This window comes from Struthio camelus, chromosome 2, assembly GCF_040807025.1.
Source record: "Struthio camelus isolate bStrCam1 chromosome 2, bStrCam1.hap1, whole genome shotgun sequence".
Lineage (NCBI taxonomy): Eukaryota > Metazoa > Chordata > Aves > Struthioniformes > Struthionidae > Struthio > Struthio camelus.
Genome location: NC_090943.1, coordinates 102,944,088 through 102,967,429, shown reverse-complemented (window position 1 = coordinate 102,967,429; position 23,342 = coordinate 102,944,088). Strand labels below are relative to the sequence as shown.

Sequence of the window (23,342 nt, the reverse complement as noted above, 5' to 3'; positions counted from 1 at the left end):
TGTTGCTAATTGTATTTAACATCAAGAAGTAGGATCAGAGATGTGTGTGATTGTTATACAAAAGTTAGAAGCAGTCTTCTTGCCCTTTAGCACATGTACCATCACTGTTCCATACTGAAGTCATGATATCCAAAATCTATACAAACTATATGCAGTTTTAGGAAAACAAAGACTTAATACTTCAGTTGTCGTGAACAGAGATGGGATAAAACACAAGAATGCAGATGGTGGAAAATGATAAACAGAATGAAAGGCATATCTGTATCTGTATTTTTAAAGGCATGTAGTAGTATTTTGGGAGAGTCATTTTCCTCATACGAGTGGCCTTTTTATTAGATAAAAAATATACCTACTTTCCCTTTCACTGGCTTAAAAAAAGTAAACTGTTTGCTTGAAATGTTACATGCAGTCTTAGATCAGAGCAGGTTTTGATCACTTCAGTGCTTTACAAAAGTTTGAATGATGGAAAAGTTTGAAAATTTATTTTCATTTCTCTTGCTCTGTGATAGCTCAGAGTTAGAATGCATCTGCTTGTTTAAGGCATGTCACTTGTGACTATTTCATAAATCTTAGTCTTTTTTTTTTAGTCATTACATAATTCTTTTTGCAAACTGCAGAAAGTATAGATGTTTCGATGGAAGCGCTGTATCAGTCGCCAGCTTACGTGGTCAGAAAATGCTTTTGCATTTTTTTTTTTTAAATTTACAGCATTATCATAATACGTGCTGATTCACTTTTCATTTCGTCTTTTTGGAAGAATGGGGATGTTTAAAAGAAAAAAATACATGCAACAAAAAATCAATTTTATCTACAAATTTTCTGCAAGCACTGTAATCCTCTCATTTTTCCAGGAGAACTTTACAATACCTGTATTATTTGCGTTCCTATTATTCATATTTCTAGAGTAGATTTCAGATGCTGAATTGAACAGAATTTCTTTTCCTATTTTGTCTATCCCCTTGAATTTTTTTTTTAATGTGTAGGGCTGCTTAAGGACCTCTGAAGTTACCAAATGCAGTGAGTATGGAGTAGAATCTTTATAAAGAGCTAGTACAAAACTCCTTAAAGAGTACTCTAGAGATATTAGCCACAGGTGCATTATACATGAGTTGTCAGTGCTAAAGAAGATTATCCATACAGGAATTTGCACCAGTTTAAACTACAGCAATTTATGTAAATGTCTGGGTAAACAAGGCCTTAGGTTGTAAACTGTTAGGCCTAATCTATGCAGTTTATATGTATACGCCATTCAGGCTTAAATCACTGCAATCTTCTAGTGTGAATAAAATGTTTTAAGGGCTGAGCTTGAAATGGACAAGCATTTAATATTTTTTTAATATGATGCCTGACAGCAAGACATATACAGGTAAAGATGTAAGTTGGCTATAAGGCTGCTGAACTTACTGACATTTCTATCGCCACTGGATGGCAGGTATAATAGAAGCAGAGATGAAAACATTAAAGACACTTTACAGTGTATTTATTTTTAAGGATGTCCCTTGATTGGGTTTTTTTTTTGGCGGGGGGGAAGACAACCTTGTAGTAGAATAAAGGCAATTTCTAATGTTTGCTATTTTGATATAGCTGCTCTGTCAGTCAACAACTCAGTTTTAACAGGGCTTAACAGTACTGACATTTATACACAAAACTCCTGTGTAACACTGCACGAAACTCAACTGACAAAAAAAAAAAAAAAATCAACCTGCAGAAACCACTACAACAAATGTACACAAGTTAAAGCTGCAGCTTCGCATATGTGTTCTGAATACCTGTGTGCACTGTTTAGTTTTGCAATTCGGGCATTTCCAGATCACCAGAACTGCAGGTGTTTTGGAATCTGGAGGGAGAGATCATTATTCCTGACTTAAAACATAGTTAATGTTTTTAAGAGAGGTTCTGTGTGTTCCTGGCATGTATTCTTTTATCCAAATGTTTTAAAAGCTTTACAGGAAAGAACAGGGCAAAGGAAAACTTAATGATGCCACCTTACATGCAAAAGGCTGTTTGTGAAAGGAGTTGGTGGCAGACTTACTACCACATACATGGAATTTAGCCTTCCTTTCCATTTGAATCCCTCTTCAATGGGGAGATAGGATACCAGGTAAACTGGTGCAAGTCCTTTGCCCTCAGGCCAAATCCTGATTTATAAAAAGAAAAAAAAAAACAAAAGCAAACAAACAAAAAAGCCCTATGACTTCTAGTCATATATCTCATGAATAATTTCTAGTAAAAAATATATGCTTAAATAGCTGCAAAAGGCCTACTTTTAATAACTTTGCTTTAGAAATAGTGTAAATAGCCATTTCCTTAAAGAGTAAACTGGTTCCTCATCTGCTCGTTATGGCACTCCTCACAAGCAGTTTTATTTTACTTTCTTTCCCCTCATTGAGGTTTCAGGATGGAGTATTTCCCTGCAGTTCATTTTTCACATCTTGCCGCTCTTCGTGCCACAACGCCAAGCTAGCATTGCCTTTAAAGCGAAAGCCCCCTCCCCGTCACTTGTTGAAATCTTCTTTCATTTCAGCTTCCGCTGGAACCCAAGTGACAGCAGGGGCCACGCAAGGCCGTGGGCCGTGGGGGGGGGGGGCACTTCCTAACTACTCACGTTTGCAAGCGTCTAAGCCTTGCCGCTGATGAGCTGCGACGTCGGGACCCCCGGCTCCTACGCGGATGCGCCGGGTCTTGCTTAACTTAATGTCCTCTGAAGTTTTGCCAGACCGGCCCCAGCAGGGACTCAAACCGCGCACGGAGCCGCGGAGGATGCGCCCACCGACCCGCCCGCGGGCACGGGGAGCCGCGCAGCGGAGGGGAACGGGGGGGGGGGGGGGGACACACACGGGTGCGCCCCGCCGCGGCGGGGACCGGCGCAGCGCCGCGCAGCACCTGGCCGCCGCCGCCGGCCGGGCTTCCCTGCGCGCATCCCGCGCGGCGTGGGCGGCGGAGGGCAGTTTGGCTGCCGCCTGCCCGCGGCGGGGGCGCGCTAGCGATGCTGCGTGCAACAGGCGGCGGCGGCGGCGGCACGGGTAGCCCGTGCCCGGGAGAGGAGCCGGCCGGCACGTGATGCGTCTCCTTATCGGTGCGCGGGGTAGCGCGGGGGCGGGACGGGGCCGCGGCCGGGGCCGGGGGCGGGGGCGCCCGCGCAGGGCAGCGCAGCGCGCAGCGCGCAGCGCGGAGGGCGGCGGCGGGGTCGCGGTCGCGGTCGCTGGCCGTGCCCATCTCTGCGCGGCGGGGAGGCGCGCAGGAAGGGGAGTTAAGCGCGGAGTTGATGAACTTTGCACATCCACAGAAACGCCATTTTGATTCCTTTTTCCGGAACAACTTTGCGGCTCCCTCCCGTGCGCGCTCCCCCGCGCGCGCCCCCGCGACCCCCCTTTCCCCTCTCCCCCCCCCCATCCCGCGGCGGCCCATCCTCCCGGCATGTCTCGGCGCAAGCAGCCCAGCCCCAGCAAAGTCCGGCGTAAGTACCGCGGGGCTGCGCGGGCGCCGCGCTCCCTCACAAAGGGCAGAAACGTGCCTGAACTCAGGAGGGATTTTTCTTTTTTTTTTTTTTTTGAAGGGGGGGAAGAAAGAAAGAGGAGGGGAAAAAAAACTTATGGGAGGGGGCAGGCGCGGGGGTGAGGACGTTGCAGCGTGTCGGCTGGTTGTGCGACTTCTTTAAAAAATGAAATGCTTGTTTAGAAGAAAAAAAAAAGTTTCCTTAAAAAAAAGGGGGGGGGAGGAAAAAAAGTTTGTCTGGCAACGGTGGAGATGATGATGAGTTCGTGCAGCCTCCCTCTTCCCTTCCCCCGCTCCTCCCTCTCCTCTCCTCCCTGGCTCCTGTTTTTTTTTTTTTTTCCCCCTTCCCTGTTGCAGACTTTCTACCAACCAGCGGCACCAGCCGCGGCGTTTTGCCTTCAGGACCTGATGCTCATCCATATTAAACCGTCTGAGCTCAGGAATCCGGCCAGATCATCCCCCCCTCCTGCTGCAAAGTTTATTTTTAACCAGCCACCGCCACAATTTGGATGGGGCTGCGAGGAAGCAACATCTTTTAGCCCGGCTCGCCTCCGTCTCCCGAGCCCGGAGCCGTTTTCCTTTTAACTTTTCCTTCGGGTTTATTTTCTTTTCGGAGCTCGCTGCGGATCCCAGTGCGGCGCCCTCTTTTTTTTTTTTCTTTTTCTTCTTTTTTTCTTTTTTTCTTGTTTTGTTTTGGTTTTTTTTTCCCCCCAGACGGGAGGGCCGAGTCGGAGTTTAAAAAGTTGGGATGAAGGCGCCCCTTTCCAGGTAGAGCCCGGCTTGCGCTGCGCATCTCTCCGCTAACTTTCCGCCCCCTTTCCCGGGGCGAAGCGCCCGCGTGTGTCTCCCGTCCGCACTTTGATACCTTCTCCCTTTCCCTCTCTCTCGCTCGGGGGGTGCCTTTTCTTTTTTCCTCTCTTTTTTTTTCTTTTCCTCCTCTTTTTCCATCTCCTCCCCCCCCCCAAACCCCCACGGCGGGGTAGGGACGTGTCGTTCCCCCCCCCTTGGAGAGGGGGAGGGGAGTGCCCGGCTCCTGCCGTTGTGCGTGGGGGGGGGAAGACACGCGCCCGCGCGCGGGGGGATCCGCGCGGGGGGGGGGGCGCGCGCGCGGCCGCGTCATGCGCACAGGAAGGAGCCGCGGCAGCATCCGAGCTGGGGGGGGGGGGGGGACCGCGGGGCCCGGCCCGTCCCCCCCCCCCCCCGCTACTTCGGCGACCGCCCTTCAGGGAAAGGGGAGGGAGAGGGGAAAAAAAAAAAACTTCACCGCCACGGCGCTATTTTAGTGAAAACAAAGTTTTTTTTTTTGGGGGGGGGGGGAGTTGTGTTGTCCCATCTCGTCCCCCCCCCCCGCGCTTCTCCTGGGTGCCCCGTGTTGATGTGAACGAGTCGAGACTCGTCTCTTAGGCAACTGCGCTCTCCCGGCGTTGCTAAGAGGCAGCGGAGCCCCCCCCCCCGTCCCGTCCCCCCCCCCCCCCCCGCCAGCATATTTTCCCCCGCGATGGCTGCGCGGGGGTTGCGATGAGGATGCAGTTCCTCCTTCTCCGCGCTCGGCAGTTAATAATGCACGAAGCCGAGTGTGTGTGTGTCGGGCAAGGGGGGGGGTGATGATTTCCTTTTTCTTTCTTCCCCCCCCACTCCCAAACTTCAAGGTTAAGGGGGGAGCAGCGTGCGGGGGGCGCCGGGCCGGGCGGCGGGCGCGGGGCAGAGGCGGCTGCAGCGCGGCCGAGATGCTGCAACTTTCTTTTTCTTTTTTTTTTCTTTTTTTTTTTTTCTTTTCGAGAGAGCAGAGGAGGGAGGGCGGTGGATTGAACTTTGTCATGTCGCAGATAAGTTTCCTCTGGCTTCTTCTCCCTGCACTTCTCCCCCCTTCCTCCCATCCGCACGCAGGCTGAGGATTTTTTTTTTTTTTAGTTTTTTTCAACTTCTTTCTCTTTTATTTTCTTTTCCTCCGTTTCACCTCTCGGCCGCGATATCCTCGCGTGCTCTGCATCCGCGCAGGGTTATGGAGGAGGAGGAGGAGGAGAGCGCTCCTCCTGGCTCAGCGCATTTCCCAGCCGGGCCGGGCCGGGCCGGGCCGGGCCGGGCCGGGGGGGGGGGCCGGGCCGCGGCTGATGCTCTGGTCCTGCCGGGGAGCAGCATCCTGTCGAGCCGGCTGAAGTGATTTCTGCGGGAGGGATGGGGGGGTGAGGGGAGCGCAGCCCCGTTTTAATCCCAACTCGCTCTTCCGCCTGTCTTGTGTCGTAGATGAGATCAAGTGTGGTTATGTGTTTAAGAAAGTAGTTAAACGTCTAGTTTAGTGTGGTGGTTTTTTTTTTTTGAGGGGAATAACGTAGCAGAGGCAGAAAATGCATTTTGTGTTTCTTGCTGTTCCAACTCCAGACTCCAGTGCTGTGGCTTAAAAAAAAAAAAAATTAACAGCAGGAGCAGTTGCTGCACAGCACTGTCCTGTCACCCCTGCAGCATACAGTAGACAGCTGTTATGGTGGCAGAAATTTTTTCGTTGAGGTCTGTCGTTTTGACACAAGTTCTGTTGCTGCAGTTCCTGTTTTCCACAGGGTCAGCGTGCGTGAAAGGGATGCAGTGACTCAGGGTCAGGCCAGCCATATTTGTTTTAGGCTTTAATTTTCCCTTTGAAGACTTCAGGGTATATAGTGCTTTCTTGGTGTGCCTGCATAATGCCTGTTAGCCTGAACGGGAGTTAGGTACATCCAGGGAAGAATAGGCCCTTTTGTTTGTTAGAAACCCAGAAACAGCATGAATCCATCATCCAATCAATCAGAGTACCAGGGCTCTCCCTCACCTGCCGGCAGGGACACATCCAGGCGCCTTCCTTGGTACGGGGCAGCTGTGCCCAGCTTGCTGCAGCCTCTCCTGCCCCTGCGCCCTCCTGCTCCCAGCATCCATGTTTGGAACTGAACTCGTGTCTTGCAGTTGAAAAAAATACCATCCTTTAGATACAGTTGAGTGAACTTTTCTTTTGCCTTGATTTCACAGGAAACTTCTAATTGTCCGACTGTCGTTTGTCCATCAGTAGTGACTGTTTTTGTAGCCACTCTTTCATGCTTCTTTTAATAACTAATGACCTTTAAGATCTCTTTTTTTTCTTTTTGTTTGCTTTGGTATTAAGATAGAATATAACAGGGTGTTTGGGGGTTGTGTTGTGTTGTGTTTTATTTTCTCCCAGACCTGAGGGTTTGAAGATTAATTCACTTGCAGATTGCAGTGTAGTGGAACATCTGACTCTGACTCAACTCATACAGGTTGTGCACCCAGTCTTCGCTCTTTACATCATTCACTGGCCCCTTTGCTCAGATGGCTTTTATGTTTAATTTGAGGGTCAGGAGATTCTTGAAGTTGCAGAACTGGGAAAACCAAATGACTTCACTGTCTGTTATCAATATCTGTAATCTCCTTTGGTATCAGAGGCAAGTGCAGTGTTTCCCAGGGCATACAGACATTGACATCTGTAGTGCTTTTCTTAACCCTTAAGGATTTTATCACTTTGTCCAATTTGAAGTCACACCGTAATCCTAACAATAGCTTGACTTCAGCTAATGAAAGCTTGCTAAGCAGAAACACAGTTTGGACTCAGTTGGATTTCTTATTTACATAAAAACTGTTCATGTATTTACACAGTATAGATTAAAAACATATAGATAAATCCCTTTGGTTATATTCATTATCCCTTGTAAAAGTAGGTGGTGCTTAGAAGGTCATAGGATAAGAGTTGCTAAGCAGCTAAACAGAAGGATGCTAAAATTAACCTGACTGTTTTTGTCAGGGATTCACTTTTTAAGTTGTAATAATTTTTTGATTGACCTAAAATGCAATTTTTTGAGAGTAAAACATCTGAAAAAAAATACTTAGATAGATGAGTAAAGCTTTCCAGAGGAATATGTTTAGTGTTCAGGTCACCTACTTCTGGAAGTAATTCCACCCTCCCCCAGTGTGCCTAAATGTTACTGGGATTGGGCCCTTGATTTGTGCCCTTTACAAATGTCCTTCCAGAGTTATCTGTTGCTTACTTCTCCAAGAGCATCTGATGTATGTTGGATAGCAGCCTGTAGGGACAGTCTTGGGAAAAAAAGGAACTGCAAAGGTTCCCCAGGAACAGGCAGAAAACAAGTAAATCCTGTTAGTCTTAAATCTGTGCATGTGCAGAAAAAGCCCCTTGTAACTTTCTGATGAATGATACCTCAAGTTTGGAGATCTGTGTTTTTTGTATACTTTCTTAAAACATGTGAAATCATGACTTTTACTTCGAACACAGTGAAGGTTGCAGCACATTATTGGACCGTGTTAGTAGCAATTTCAGACGTCTGCCTTGATGATATGGTGGTTTCTTTCTTGGATGATATTTGTCTTTAGAGGAGGATGCTGGTGCTGCTTTCAGTGCTCCTGAAGGTAGTGAGAATGCCTGTTGTTTCATGCATTTTTCTTTTGCCTCCTTTCAGAATCCAAGCAAAATGGTCAGTAACGGGATTACAGTTTTAAAATACTTTTTTTTTTTTTTCAAGAGTATTCTGCAGCTTGGAAAGAGGCCAGAGACTGTTTCATTTTTTTTTTTGGGGGGGGGGTACATCTTCACCGTGGATGTAGTGCTCAGGTACTTTGCAACTTTGCTGAGAAATGTCATGTGGAGCATATGTAAACTTGGAGGTGAGAAGGAGCTGCTCTCTAGAGACCACACTGTGATAACAGCTGGTTTCTTATTGTTAGGTGAGAGATCTGACTTGCCAAGTTGTTGTTCAGAAATTAAAGCAGATTTTCTTTGGGGAGACACAAGAGGAATCCTCTCTCTCTCTCTCTCTCTCTCTCTCTCTGTGTGTGTGTGTGTGTGTGTGTGTGTGTGTGTGTGTTTTAACATCATACTTAAAACTGAAGCTACAGGAGCAGCCCCCCTTCCATTAGGAAGCATCTTCCCAGGCAGTGATTTCAAAGATGGGGAACTTTTGAAGTTCCCCTCTGTTGGGTGATGCACTGAAAAGTCAGCTACTTGTGTTGGACTGGGAAGGGCTTGAAACTTGGGGAGCTTTGCCAGGTCAGGTTTAGTTATCAGCATTTGATTACAAATGAAAATAGGTGAGGTTGACTGAGGTGGGAAGTGCTCGCTCTCTCCTGGGGTACATCTGAACAGGAATTTCAGGAGCTTTGACTCTTTGTTCTTCTTCAGTGGGAGAAGTCTGATGATGGCTTATCTTTGATGTCTGCCAGTCATTAAGTTTTTCCCACCTTAAGTTGTTCCCTCCACCCCACCCTGCCCCTCCGTTTTGTATAGCAATATTTGAGGGCCAGTGACTTAAGAGTGCAGAGTTCCAAGGCAGCAGTACCACAATATGTCACCCACCTGCCCTCTGCATTTTGCTCAGAGCAGGGTAACAAAACTTATTCAGAGCTTGTGTTAATGCTTTATTATGAAACGTAAAAAGTGCACGTAATTGTCAGTTGGGGCACATGCTGTGGAGTTCTGTTGGGTGGCTTATTTGTGTTACGTTGCTCTCTTGCGCTAGTGGAAAAAGGTCAGAACAAGAAAAAGGGCCTGGACAGAAGGGAGAAGAATCAGTGGGATACTTTGCTCCTGGCTGAGCCTTTGTTAAAGCTGTTGCAGGTGCCTATTGCAGTCAGAAGGGAATTGTTCTGATGTAACTGCGGAGTCTGGACTTGTTTCCTTTAGAAATGACACAGGTATTCCCGTGTACCTTTTTTTTGGGGGGGGGGGTGGTATTGCAGCTTTCAGGTTGGTTAGCCTAGCAATCAGTAAAGGTAGTTGCCTTTGAATAGGTGCTTTACACAAAAGAACTAGTTGATGGGTGGAGTCTGTTTATTCAGAGTGATTCAACTAAGTAATGCTAAGAGAATCTGAATACCTCTTCAAAGATGTAGAGAAACGGCAGCTGTTTTCACAACAGGATTCACCTGCAGAGTCCCAATCATCCAGAGAGGTGATACAGCAAGGGAAAAGAAAAGCTGTCAAAATCCCCCACAGGCATTGTTAGGCTCCTGTACTAAAATAGGTATTCCAAGGACCATTAGGGAGGGAAGCCTTTAACTCCTTGATTCCCTCCCCCATCTCCTTTTCTGATGTTCCCATAGAAGAACACTGAATGCAACTTTTGAATTCCACCGTTTTCCTGCATCTAACCTTCCTTAGTTAAAAATGTTTTGTATGTAATCTTTCTTAATTATTTGTATGTAACTATTTATTCATTTAACCTCATGTGTTTAATCTGAGGATTTTGAGAGAACTTTTTCCTTTTGAAGACACCTCCTTGCCTGAGGTTTCTTTGAAAATCTGTTTGTGCGACTGTGTTCAGAACCCTCAAGAAGTGTCTGAGAGCTACTTTCACACAGTGGCCAAGTGACTTAACAGGGTAATTTCTGTTAGCTTTGGAAATGAAATTTGGACTTTTAAGTCACTAAGGGTTAAAAATATATATATATATATATATAAAGCATCTTGGTTATCTTAAACTTTCTGTATGCTGATATGCCCAAGTGACTTGCTAATTCGGTTCTAAAAACATGTATATTGTTGTTAATAATGGAAGTATCAGTGTCTGATAACTTGACAGGCTTCACCAATTGTCATTTCCCAGTGGAAATTTTAACAAGCGTTAGTTAGCGTGTGGTTTCTTGACACAGCACAAACATACTTGTAGGTATTTTAGGAGTGGGTGGCCTGCATCATCCTTCCTTTGTAAATGGAGGATGATTAGCCATTGACAAAAAAAATGTATTTGGGTATCTGCATCCTCTCTAAACATGAGAGAAGCAGCACGTTTGCTTTGAAGCATAGATGGCCTTTACTTTTATTGGCGATTAGCTGCTGTTAACCAAAAACCTTGTTAACACCTTTTCCTGTGGCAGGTGATGTCAGTGTTCAGATGTATCAGTACCATAGCAGTGTTTTGATCAGAGCACTTGCATCACAGTGATAATTTCCATTCCTGTGTCCAGGCCGTGCTTTAAAACTGCTAGTGTTACAGCTTGGACAAGGGAGAACTGCTTTGGATTCTGCACTAACAAGCAGCAGTACTTCCTCTTATTTCCTTTAGGGAGCAACATCACTTTTAATTTGGACCACTCTCAGCTTTGGGGAGGGGAAGGAGCCTAGCTTAAATTCCTCTCCTTTCCTCTTCTTTTTTTATTGTACGGAACGCATTTTCTTTTTTAAATCAAGTTCGTTATGTGTCTCATTGCTCTTAGTGTTTTGAGAACATGAGAAGCAGCCTGGATGTGAATCCCCTATGCTGTTCATCCACGTATGCATATTTTTCTGAAGGTTATGCAGTTGCATATATATCGGGGACAGTACGTGGCGGTGCCTTATTGTGCAATTGGCATGTGCTTGCCAGCATCGTTCCCCCTTCTCACTCAAAGCCTTAAGGTATCCTAAATTGGTGTTCACTTGGAAAACTTCTAGCACAACTCAAATATTTTGCTGTCTGTACATCCTGATGCTTTTGGAGAGAAGGAAGGAAAGTGGGAGGAGGCTTGCTTTTTTAAGTGAGACACTGAAGGTCCAGGAAGTGGAACTGCATGTTATAGAAGCTAGTTGTGCTTCGAAGAGATGCAGCTGGGTTACTAAAGGCTTCCATTTATGAGCTCTGACTCTATTTTCCTGGGGAAGAAGTACAAGTGCAATGAGAAGAGCTTCTCCATGGAGATGTAACCTATGCCTTGCATTCAGTTAGTTTGGAAGATATATTTCTTTTGGGCTCTTTTTCTAACTGCTTCAAGTATCATTTGTTCTTCCTTATCAGATGGCTCAACCAGGTGTCAGTACATCTTACCAAGTTTCCAAGTAAGGTTTAAAACTGTGGTCCTTGGCAGCTTCTGGAACTAATCTTGGAACAACTTTCAGCCTTTACAGCACATGTGGCTCTCCTGCCCAGTAAGACCTCCTAGGAGTGCTCAAACTGGCAGGAGCCTGGTTGTCCATGTTGCAAAAGTGTAAAGAGAAAAAGTGTATTACAGTGCCCCCAATTCCCTGGTGTGAACTTATTTTATTGTTGGAAGCTGCATCTGCTCTGAATAGTGAAGAATCTGTTATTTACTTGTTTGTTTTCATATCAGTCTTACCAACCTCTCCCTAATCCTTGTGAGAAAAAGCTTCTGTCCTGTGTCCCCATTTCTGCTTTTTGGGAAATGGCAGTGGCAGTCACTTCACACTCAGCAAAAAGATGTGTTTTACCTAACTGGGGGGTGAATTTCTGCAGAGGGGGGAAATGATCTGTACCTCAGAGTGGATGCCAGTTACTTTGGGAGGAAGCCATGCAGATTATAAACCCTGCAGGAAGGAGCTGGTAGATTCCCTAAACTCCACAACCCTGTTAACTGCAATTTAAGCAGTTCCCAATCTCCACTTGCAAAGCTGTTGGAACTTGTAAGCTCTTTAAATTTAGTGACTGAGGATTTTCCATTGTTCCTTTTCCTTTGAGAAAGAGAAAAAAGATTAAAATAAACGGTAAGGTTGCTCATCTCAAACACTCAATAGGCAGCAAATGAAAGTTAAGGTGTTCACAGGACTGTTAAGTGGTCCAAGCTGAACACAGATTGTGTCTCATTATGGTTGCTCTTACATGTTTTGGATCAATAGATGCATAAATAGTATTTAGAAGTGGAAAGTGCGGCTTCATTTGAATGAACAGCACAATTCTTTTAGGTTTCAGTGGACTAAGGTTTTACGTGGGGCATATACAGCTGAAACCTCGTGAGCAGTCACAGCACAAAAGATGCCAGGAAGCTTTAAAAAACAGAAACGCTATCAGTGCCTTTGTATTTTTCTGGTGCTTGAAATTCCTACAGGTGCAGTTGTAAAGTCAGCGCATCTATTTTAGGAGCTCGTTAGATAAAGAGCAAACTAAGTTTGAGATATAATAGCCCGGCTGGCTAAATTCCCTTCTGTCCTGGTTTTGGACGTAGCTGAAATAGTGTGGCCGTCACTGCATCCCTTTTCCCAGCCCTAGAGGCTATGCTTTAACCTTCTTGAGTATATTTCCTCTGGTGAGTGGGAGGAGGACTTGTCCTTCCCAGGCCTGTCGTTCCTTGCAGGAAAAAAGAGAACGTAGAGAATTCTCCCTGAGGATGGGTCTGGGGCAGGGACGGCCCCTGCTTGTTTGGGGCCAGAGTTTTTATTTACACCATTGCGTAACGCTTATTCTCTGTAGAAAAGATGTAGGTTAGTAGATTTGGAACGTCACAGACTTGCATCTGGCTGTGGTCTGCCTGATAGCCGGCCTGGGCTAGTATCGCACAGTAAGCGGTCCCGATGCCTGCCTGGGGTCGTCCTGGAGTATTGGGCGAGCCTGTGCAGAAGGATCTGCTGTTGCCTGACTTATGACCTGGTACACTGGCAGCTGCTCTCATGTCTGCACTGCCTGAATCACTTGACTTACAGTAAATGTTTCCGTTTGTGTACTCACTGGTTTTTTTAAATGTTCGCTAACAAGTATATTTGGGCCAAAAATAATGTGTGTTGGACAGGAAGATACCAGCAGCATGTACAAGTTATATGCTGTAGTTATTGTCCCAGCTAGTGGCTCAGACGGGTCTGCACAACTCAGTAGCGCAGGTCTGGATCAGGAAAGTCCAGATTGCTGATTTAAAATTTTCCACAGTTTGTGCTAATGGATTTTTATACAAGCTCCCTAATCCAGAGGCCCAAGAAAGGAGCTGGTGATGGTCTTTGTTTAATTCCCAGTACACAGATGCCAAGTGTTACACCTTGATTTCCTGCACTGTAAACTCCTCGGGGCAGGGGTCAGCATTTGATTACTAAATTTTGAAAAGCCACATAACACATTGTAGAACTGACCTGCTAGGCACTACCTCTGCATAAATGTTTAATTAAAAACTATCTTCTTACTCCATAGTGGAATTTTTCCAGATAGCAAGGTTGAGGCATGCTGGGAACCTGCATTGCTGCAGTGGAGATGTCTGTGTATAAACAGAAGAGTTTTGGTTGCAAGGCAGAACTTGGGCAACTTTCATGTAAATGCCTAGTTTGCACACGAGGGAGAAAGATTCTGTTTTCTTTTTATATATACTTGTCTTATTTGGTTTAGAAGCAAATACCAGCCTACATTTAATACATATTTTAAAGTGTCACAGTCAGACCATGCCCTTCTCTTCCATTTTTCTAGGTCTGTATATGAAAATGCTAAGTGTTAAGATTATGAAATTGAGAAATTAGAAGCAGAAACTTGGAATAGAAAGATGTAAACCCCCCCCCCCCCCAATACGTCATTTTCTCAAGACTGAAATTAAGTTCAGTTGCTGGCTTTTGCCATTCGGAAAGCAATCTAATTCTGTTGCCTTAAGTGACTTGCACTGCAGCTTAAAACTGAATTCTTAAGTCATCCCAACAGTGATGTATATATCATTTGTTATGTTTATACAACATGAAAGCTTATTGAGTAATGGAAACATCTAGAAATTAGACCTCCAGAGAAGACTCCCATTTTAATCAGGTTACTTACTTGGCTTAAACCAAACCAAATTTAAAACATGTGGGCGCATGCACTAAACTAGTTGCGTTTTCAGCACTCCAGGGGTCCGTCTGGGAGTTTATCGGTGCATTGCCATAGTCTGTTCCAGCTGGTTTTGTAGGAGCAGTTTGGTGTTACTAAGGTTGGAATAAGCTGATGTCAGATTTTTGTCCACAGCGCATAGCAAGTAGAGGTCAAACACTTGTACAGTCGGTGATACTATGACTTGTGAAGAATGTGTGCAGCAGGTCGCTTTTCAAAACATCTTTTGAAAAGCAGCCTGTGATAGCAGTGCCATGTGTAAGAGAAATGCATCTTCCTCTGGCATCAGCAAATGGATGCATCCTATCAAATTGGGCTGCTGAGCATGTTTAGTCATGTTACTGTAATAAGCTCTGGGAACACGAATGGGTTCTGCCCTACTGCGCTGCATGAAGATTTGAATTAATTTGACTGATTTGTTCCAAAGAACTCATGTTTGTTTCTGCTCCTTTTGTACTGGGTATGGAGAGGGAAAGGAGTTGATTTTGTTTCTTGGCTGAAGGGGGATTTCTTTGCACTTTCGGGTAGCTAACGTTACTTTTTACCCCTTCCAAAGAATAAAAAAGAATCACAGGTGACTCCTGGAATCATCAGTATTTTGGGCGCTGGTAGCGTACATACGTGTTTGGTTTTGGGACTCCCCTTAGCCCAGGTAAACGGAGTACTGGGGACCCTTCTCCTTCACTTCCAGCTCTAGCTTTCGGGCATCCCTTTTTCTTCTGTCCCAATGAATCATCCTACAACATCACAGATGTAAAATTTGCTGTGGCAGGAGTTATCTTCTTTGCCTCTTTCTTTTTGCCTTGACACAGGTTAGCTTGACGGTTCTCAAGGCATTTGTAAAATTCACGGGAGGGGCGGTGCACCCGTGTGTATGTTGGAGGCAAGTCTAGATCATGCCAAGCACTGATCTTGCGAACAATTTAAACATAGATATAATTCTACTTAAGTAGGTTATTCCATTTAAGTCAAAATACTGGCAGGGGTGAAGGTAAGGGAAGTGTTTCAGGACTGGGGCCTGCGTTTAACTTTCAGAAAAAGTATTCATGACACAAGCCAGAATCTTTAACCCATACGAGCTGTAACTCAGAACTTGTCTTACTGACTTTGGTTCCTGACCTACTTGAGAAAATATTACTCAGCTCGAGGAAGTGTAGCAATTCTTCTGTGGTCTGTGAAGAGTTGGCTTTGAAGAAACATGGGAATAAACATCACAATAAACCCAAATTCCTTCAGCGTGGTGGTGTCTGCAAGAGTTAACAAAAGCACTTCAACGGCTCCTGTGCTCTGTGTGTGTGCATACTTTCCTAATCTTGACATGGGGTCCAAGCTGCAGACTTGGAGGGTGTGCAAAAAGTTGGCTTGGCTGTCACCTTGTCATTCCCCGAATCCGGCTGCAGCTCAGCATAGGGACGCTCCCCTCTGCTGGGGCTACCGGCCGCCAATAGCCTTAAACCTGCACCGGCAGGGTTGGCTGGAGCAGGAGGTGCCCTGGACGCACCTCGCGTCTCCTCGCGCTGCTCCCTGCCTTTGCTGCTTCTGGAAGATGCCTTGCGCCCGAGTTGTGCTCGGGGGTTGGTCTGAGTGAGTTTTGTGCTGCTCTGCTGTCATCGTTTTGCTTGGGAGCCACCACCTCTGAGGATGGGGGGGCTGCTTTAAACCCCCTGTGGGAGGAGCTGCACTGAGCCCCCGGCCCGGCTCTGATGCTAGGCACAGGCAGCGCTGGCCTGTGGGGAGACGGTTAGAGACGTGGTGGACGAAGCGTGGGTTTTTCATCTCTCGGTGACGAAGTCCTACGGGCAACTTGGGCCTTGGCCACCTGGGAAGAAAGCTGCCTTTCCTTCAGCCCGCAGCAGGTTGTCAAAAATTGCTAAACACTTCTGACCAGAGGCTGGAAAAGAAAGCTGCCTTTTTTTTCCTTTTTCTTTTTCTTTATTTTTTTCCGCTTAGGTTTCCTTAGAAAGGCTGCCAGTGGCCACCTCGCCCCACCCTGCAGACGTGTGGGTGGGAGTGGGGGTAGCCGGCAGGAGGGAACATCACCAAAAAGGCAGAGCGACTACTTGGCACTGGGCCATAAACAGGAGCAGGAACAGCTGCCTGGATGGCCCCCGGAGCCGCACTGATGTCAGCATAACCAGCGCTCCTTGAAACTGCGCAGTGCGCCTGTGGGGCGGAGCGGGGGCACGGCTGGGAGCAGGTTTAGGGGGAAAAGTCAGTAAAGCAACTTCTGCTATTTCCCTCCCCCCCCCCCAAAAAAAAAAAAAAAACAGTCCTCTGCTTTCTATAGGAATAGGAAGGTTTTGGATGAGTGAGTGAGAGTCATGAGAAATTCATAAAAGTAGAACAAGTCGCCAAAAGCAGGGAGCAAGAAGGAATACGCTTTGTAAAATGGGTGTGTGTGTGTCTATTTGCTTGCTTTTCTTCTTTTAAGAGAAGCGTGGCTGGGAACAGTGTGGTGCTATTGGATAAATGTGTTAGTGACCTTCCCTTCTCTCTTCTCTGTGTTGTCTCTGAGAACCTGTCATACTGTGACAGATCATACTGTCAAACATCATACTGTGTTTGAAAAGTGTCTGCTGTTTAAAATATGACAGGATGTGGCATCCTGCAGTGAGCGTGTATGTATGCTCACTTTGCTCCTGCGCTTGTGCTCCTTCGCTCTTTCTCTCTTGGAAGGAGCAAGAGAAAACATATCAGAACGTAGTTGTTTGCAACTCCTTTCCACTCCCTTTAATTACTCTGGAGAGATGGCACTTCATTTTACTGATTAGGTTTACTGAAGCTGTCTTACCTTGTATGTTGATATTGAGGGCCCACAGTGGTGGAAGCCGCTCTGATGAAGGGCTGTAGGGCTGTCTGTCTGACCTCCATGATATGGGGCTCACAGTGCAAAATGGCCCCTGTGGTTGGTACTAAACTGACTGCGTCTGAGTTCCTCTCAGTCCGGAGAAGATTTTTTCCAAGTCACAAGAGACGTGCAGCTTGAAATTCTGAGGGAAGAGGATACTAGCTTTTCCAGAATCGTACTGCTTGATGGCAGAACGAGGTTGGACTGGACGTGAAACTATATTCCAGGCTGACGTGATGATTGCAGTCTCTGTTGGCTTTGCTTCTTCCCACAGCTGGGGAGTTGATTTTCCCAGCAGACCTGTGCCAGCGTAGTCCTGCTTCTAGTCTTGGGGTAACACCCCAGCACAGGAGTTGTGCTTGAATTGCTTGCAAGTGGTATGCAGCGCACAAATCTAGGCAACAGGGATAAGCCGACCTATCCAGGCTTGTTGCAGAGCTGAATTTGCAAAATGTTGTCTCCATCAAGGCCAGTGCAGTAATAAGTTGCAGAGATTGTGTGTCTTGAAAAACAAAAAGCAAACAGTATAGCATAGGTGGGGGTTGTTTTGCTTCTTTCTAAGGCTGATGCTTTTTTTTTAATTGAGGTTGATTTTACAAGTAGGATTACTATTTCTTATATCATTCCTGAATTCTTTTAGTAATTAGCAAAAATGACAGAAGGCCACAGCAGTCATATGGGATAGAAGAAGCATTTATTTGTGTTCTTTTCAATCGGGACAGTGGCATGAAGAATTTATTATTGAAGGTCACAGAGTGAGACGGTGACAGAGGCAGGAAAAGAACCCAAATATTCTAAATCCAGTCCGGTGTCTTCAACCATTAGATCATGCTTCCTGTCTAGGCAGATGAACCCACATTAAAACCCTTGGTTCACAAACAGATGACATTCAAGTACTAGTAGCATTGTAAAATACAGCTAGGGCTAATATATTTGCTCTGACTTTCATCTTGAGTGCCTAGTGGAACACCTGTAAGTATTTACATTTTAACATGAGCTTTTGTGCTTGTGAAAGCAGACAGTTTGACAGCAATGACCTCTTGCACAAAAGCTTGAATAAGTGATGAACTTTCAACAAATCCATGACCTGAACTCTGCTGGATGCATATTGAAGGTGACAAGTTAAGATGGCCTATGGCAGTACCAGCCAGAGGCCTGGCTCTGTGCTGGCTCTTCTGTCGAAGGTGGTCTACAAACAGGCCTCTAACCACTGTCCCTGCCCCACAGGCCTTGCAGTAAGTCCTGGAAAATAAGAGTACCTGTACTCACTGCCTAGGTGAGGACGTGAGGCAAACGATTGCTGCAGAAATGACTTCAGACTTCAGTGGCTATGGAGGTTTTCTCATCCTGCTGCTCTGCTCTGGCCATGTGTGAAGGGCTTGGTTTGTGCAGCAGAGAAGGCAGAAAGGTAGATGTGCCTCTTCCCTCCCAAGTGCTGCACTTCAGAGTTCACTGTATTTAAATTTAATACAGTGATAGTTAAAACTTCACTTGTGGGCAGCTCTGGAGTTGGCCACGTCTCTGCAGTGAGCGTTGGAAGCCTCAGCTGTCAGACAGGGAAGACAGCTGTGGTATGGTAACCTCTTAACTCACCCTGATCTGAATCACTCTGAAGCTGCGGTTCCAGGGCCGTTTCCCCAGGATTGCTCTATCTGGGGACCAGCAGTTCCGGGTACCTGCGTCTTTATTGAAACTTGGATTTGGGGGGGGCGAATGGCCCTTCAAGCAGGCACTGCTGCTGTGTCTGGATCCGAGGCTGAAGGTTTCTTAAGTTCTGTGGGGTGAGTCGTGCTGCATTTTACACCTGTGAAAATGAAAACTAGAGGGAGTCCTCATTGTGTCCTATACCAAGTCAGACCAAAGGCCCATCCGGGCCAGGATGCTGATTGGCGTGGGAATGTCTAGGCAGAGTATGGCAATAGCAAATATTGGTAATGCTTTCCTAGCATGATTTTCCAGCAGTGTGCATTTTCTGGAATCCCTTAAGCCAAAGGGGTTATATATAGGTCTAGTATTTAGGTTCAGTAACCCTTTTTCTTGAGCTTATGCAGTGGCTCTTTGAACCTCTACAGACACTTGGCATGTGACCGTGACTTTTACAGTTTAACCACGTGCCTTGTTGGAGGGGAGGTGAAAAAACTATGTGAACCAGTCATTTGATGCTTCTGCTTGATACCATTGAGTACTTGTGCTACAAGAAATAATGAGCCATCATTCCCTACCTTCTCCATGCCTTTCAGGATTTTGTGGATCTTTCTCATGTAGGCCCTGTGGCCTTTCTCCACGTTTGGAGCCCTGATCTGAAAATCAATTATTAGGCAGAAGCTCTTCTGTGCTTTTTGATTATGTTGTTCACTGAACACTCGTTGAAGCTACAGTTCGCCTTGTTAACATCTATCACAGATGCATGCCAAAAGTACTTTATTTGCCTACATGTTTATTGCTGTTAAGACACGTACTTGGACAGGCTTAAAGATTTCCAGGTGCTGCCAGGATTCTCCTCTTCAGCAGCTTTTTTGGGGAAACTTTCTCAGTATTGGCAGGTTACAGACAGGAGATGCTGACTGGTTAGGGTGTTCATAGATCTGGCTTAGTTATTTCTATCCTAATGACTTAAGAACTGCTTGTTTAAATGGTGCTTTGCTCTCTGCCTTCCCTCTCCAGTGCATTACTGATTTCTAAGGACAGTGTCCCTGTATCCTTCCACTTAATATATATTTTTCCCCTACAGATGGCAGCCTGAAGTGCTCCCTGCACCTCTAAAACCTTAGTGAATGGAACTTATCCAGAGACAATGGGCATTTGTCCTGGCCAGCTGGGGGGTATTTCTTTGAGCTCTACTCAACTCCATGTGATACTATCCACAAAAAAGTTAGCCTGCTTTCCTCATCCAAATGCTAGCGTGCTTATATTGGATGAAAACTAGGATTCACCCATCTGTCTGGTGTGAACATATATCAGAGAAATACTTTTGAGCTCCTTAAAGTAAAACTTTTATTGCTATAACTCTGTTATGCTCCCATCCCCTTCTTTTAGTAGCTTCCCAACCTGCTTGTTGGGAAGTTGCTAAACTTCCCAACCTGTAGGATTGCTGCATGTTGCTGGGCTTCAAAATTTTGATTTTTGCAACCAAAGGAATTTTGCTTCAGTGCTAACCATACTGCTAGTATTTACTTTGCTAGATCACTCCCAGGGTGCTTTACAAATCAGAGGCTACAACACTACTGAAATGCAGCCACTTTTGAAGTGAAGAGTGAGAAAGGAGAGGTTTAGATCAGGTCATGCTAACCCCTTTCTCTATGTAAAGTGCTGTGCATTCTTCAGTACTGCCATAACCTAAAAAGGAACCTTGACTTTTAAAGTTCTGCCTTAACCTATGTACCAAAGGATGCACGCTGCTTGATTTGTCTTTAGCTGACGAAAACCTTTGTTCCAACTTGCCAGAACTTGGAACTTAGTTGCAAGCAGTATGAATGGTGATGCTAGGGATTTCAGACCTGTTCCATGAAGAAAGCATTTTATAATCAGAACTCAGTTTTATCTAGGTTACTTATTAAGCTTTTCAGGATTTATAAAATGCAGTAGTCTTAGGAGAAACAGGTCCTATATGTAGTGTTATGCTAATTTATAATGATAATCTTTCAATGTAGCTGTATATAAAAGCGTTCTATGAAGCTGTTTAGCGCTTGGTAGTGTACTCGGTGGGCTCTGTGAATCATACACCACGTGGAAGTAACTTGCAGGGGCTGTCCTTTAAAATTAACCAAGCCGTGTTCGTGCTTCTGACTGTTGAATTCATCGAGTTTGATTTGTAGCGCTCTGCTCTGTGCATTTAGTGACCTAAAGGCTGCACAAAGACTACGGAATTGAGCCCTAACGTGGCATGTGCTTTGCACGTCTCTGTCTGCTCTTGGGTATTAGATCAGGAAAACCTAAAAGCCAACATGAAGTCACTGTATATATGTAAACAATTGGGCGTGCTTATGTTGCTTCAGTTAGAATTATTTTGTTAACTACCTTTTTTCTGAGGGTATATGTCTTAAATAAGCAGATGCTTTTAAAGGTATGTCCTCAACTGTTAGGCCAAGAAGCTGATGAGGCTGAAGACCTTTTGTACTTGTCCCTCCTGCCTTGCAGAAGTTCATTTTCAACCAGATCAGTTCCCTAGTCTGACTTGCTGTGTAGCTGGTTTAGCTGTGCTGACAAGGAGGCAGTAGAGAAAATGTAGCAGGGGAAAACAGGGCTTCTGCTTCTGGTTGCAGTGCACGTAGGAGAGATTTAAAATGACCGTGCAACCGAGTGGTCAAACCATCAAATCTTTGCAGTGAAGCAAGAGCTAGGAGGAAAAGTAGAACAAACAAATGAAATGCCTTTTTGCCAGTTCATCTCTGCTGGAGTGTCAAATCAAGCTTAAGTGAAACAGAAGGCATTGCTTGCTAGGACAGATCATGCAGTCTATGCAGCTATGCTGCTCAGTTGCTTAATTCCTGCAAACAGCCTAATCCAAGCTCTGCTCCATGGGTAGGGGGTCATTAGCGATGTCTGTCATATCTGTCCTCATCTATAGGAACTGCACCTGCTCTGTTGTTAGGCTTAGGATCTTTGCAGGCTTGGAGCTGCAATGTTGAAAGAATACCGCAGTCTCTTTTTTGAGGATGCTTCGTTTGTATCTTGTGTATTGTTACCTGCATTCTGACTTCCAGCTTCACTGAAGGTAAGTGTAAGCATCTGCTCCATAGTTACTGCCGGTTCATAGGTATCTTTAAATCATGATGTCAATAGTGTATTGAGAGACTGGCAGGTGTATGTTAAGAGTCACTTCTCCCCACAGTCACCTTTTCCTTTGCCCGTTTGCCCCTGTCTTTCGGGCACACTGTGGTATTTGCCTTCCAAGTTTGTATTTAACACCGCTTATGTTTAAGCCCACCCCCTCCCCCCCCTACTTCAAGGCAAGTATTCTTCCAGGTATGTGACTACAAACAATGCAAAGGGAAAAAGCTCAAGGGAGATCTGTGCATGATGTTGGTTATCTCTTTGAAGCTGCCTTTTTCTTAAGAGTCTTTGCATATTTAGGTATTTTCTCCCTTCTTTCCCTTTTCTAGTGTGTCTTTGCCTTGATAACTAGAAAAGTTCATAATGATGTTGAATTAGTGACCTCGGAATAGTTTCCTTGGCACCTTATATGTGCATTTGACATCATGGTATGAAGAAGCAGTTTATATATAATCTGTAGCAAAACCAGCTTAAGGAGGGTTTTTTGTTTTGTTTTTCGTAATTTGTTTATCCTCTCTCTAGCTGTCCATTCCTGCCCTTGTGCTTTAGCTCACCTCCTCTTCCGAGGTGCTGATGCAAGTATTTGTGGGGTTTCTCTGTAAATCTAATCATTAAAACAATCCCGGTGACCACTCCCCTTCCATTTTTTCATTCTTTCTGTCAACAGCCACACCCCACAAACTTTTATATTGGCCACTAAACGGGAAGCAAACTGCAGGCTTTCCTGGGTATGGGAGTGAGCAGCTGGAGAAAAGGGGAAGAGCTTCTAGAGAAGCGTGGACCCTCAGCACAAGCATCAGCAAGCTACATGCTGTTTGCGTAAATAGGCTTGAGAGATTCAGCTGTGAGATAGTCTCATCTGCCCATGTTGCTGCACGTTCGCTCTCGGCTCTCTTGATACGAACCTCTTTATTGCATTAGCGGTGCAAGAATTGTATTGCTTTTGTAAATTGTGTCCCATTTAGCTGTTCTTTCTGCCCCCGAGTTGATTTCCATCTTAACAGAGTCTCTTTCTTAATTATGCCTGATATTGTGTAAGGAGATCATATTTCATCATGTAAGATTGTGGTCCAGGTTTTGTTTTGGCTGAACCGGTACAAATCTGAAGCAACTTTGCCAATGTTGGTGCAGCGTCTTTTGTGGAACAAGTCAGTCTGTGTAGCCAGGAGGAGAATGTCCGTTTCTGAATACAGAATCCGGCTTAAATAAAATAATAGTGAAGTTTGATGTAGGTTTTATTTGAATGCCCAAACTTCTGTTACAAGATATGGAACGAAAAATAGGCTATAGGCCAAGTAAGTACAAGAACTACAGCAGCACACTTACAAAAAATTGCTTAGTTGCAAATGGGCATGGACTATGAAGGGGCTCTGTGGCTTGTGCACACTTGATATGGGTTCTGTCAGTGGTTGTCATCGGTTACAATAGTCTATTTGTTTTTAGATTTCTAAAGTTATTTTTATAACTGTTTTGGGGAGTAGCGTGTAAAACGGGATGCCGTGAAGAAATCCAAGACTCCAGCCAAAAGACACCTCCTTTTTGTGTCTACGTGGTGCAGCTGTCTATTTCTTGGCAGCAGGCAGTGTTATGTAGAATGTGAGGTTTTAGCACTGAAACATGAAAGAGTGCATTAAGGAGTTCTGAACCTAAAAAAATGTTATTTTCTAGGAAATTTGAGTCTTCACTATTGCTTA

General features: G+C 45.2%; 1 protein-coding gene across 11 annotated transcripts in view; it reads left to right on the top strand.

Annotated features, from left to right (window-relative positions):
• The first annotated feature begins 2,940 nt into the window (after positions 1–2,940).
• The window catches only part of RREB1 (ras responsive element binding protein 1), a 127,714-nt gene continuing 107,312 nt past the window's right edge, over positions 2,941–23,342 (top strand). For 2 of the 11 annotated variants that reach the window (XM_068931908.1, XM_068931914.1), the window contains exon 1: positions 3,153–3,457. In XM_068931908.1, the coding sequence (XP_068788009.1) occupies positions 3,418–3,457 (40 nt within the window). In that variant the 5' untranslated portion in view covers positions 3,153–3,417. Of the gene's footprint in view, positions 3,077–3,142; positions 3,458–3,701; positions 4,264–6,434; positions 6,455–23,342 lie in introns of those variants that run through there. The other 9 variants (XM_068931917.1, XM_068931916.1, XM_068931922.1 and 6 more) reach the window with 7 other exon arrangements.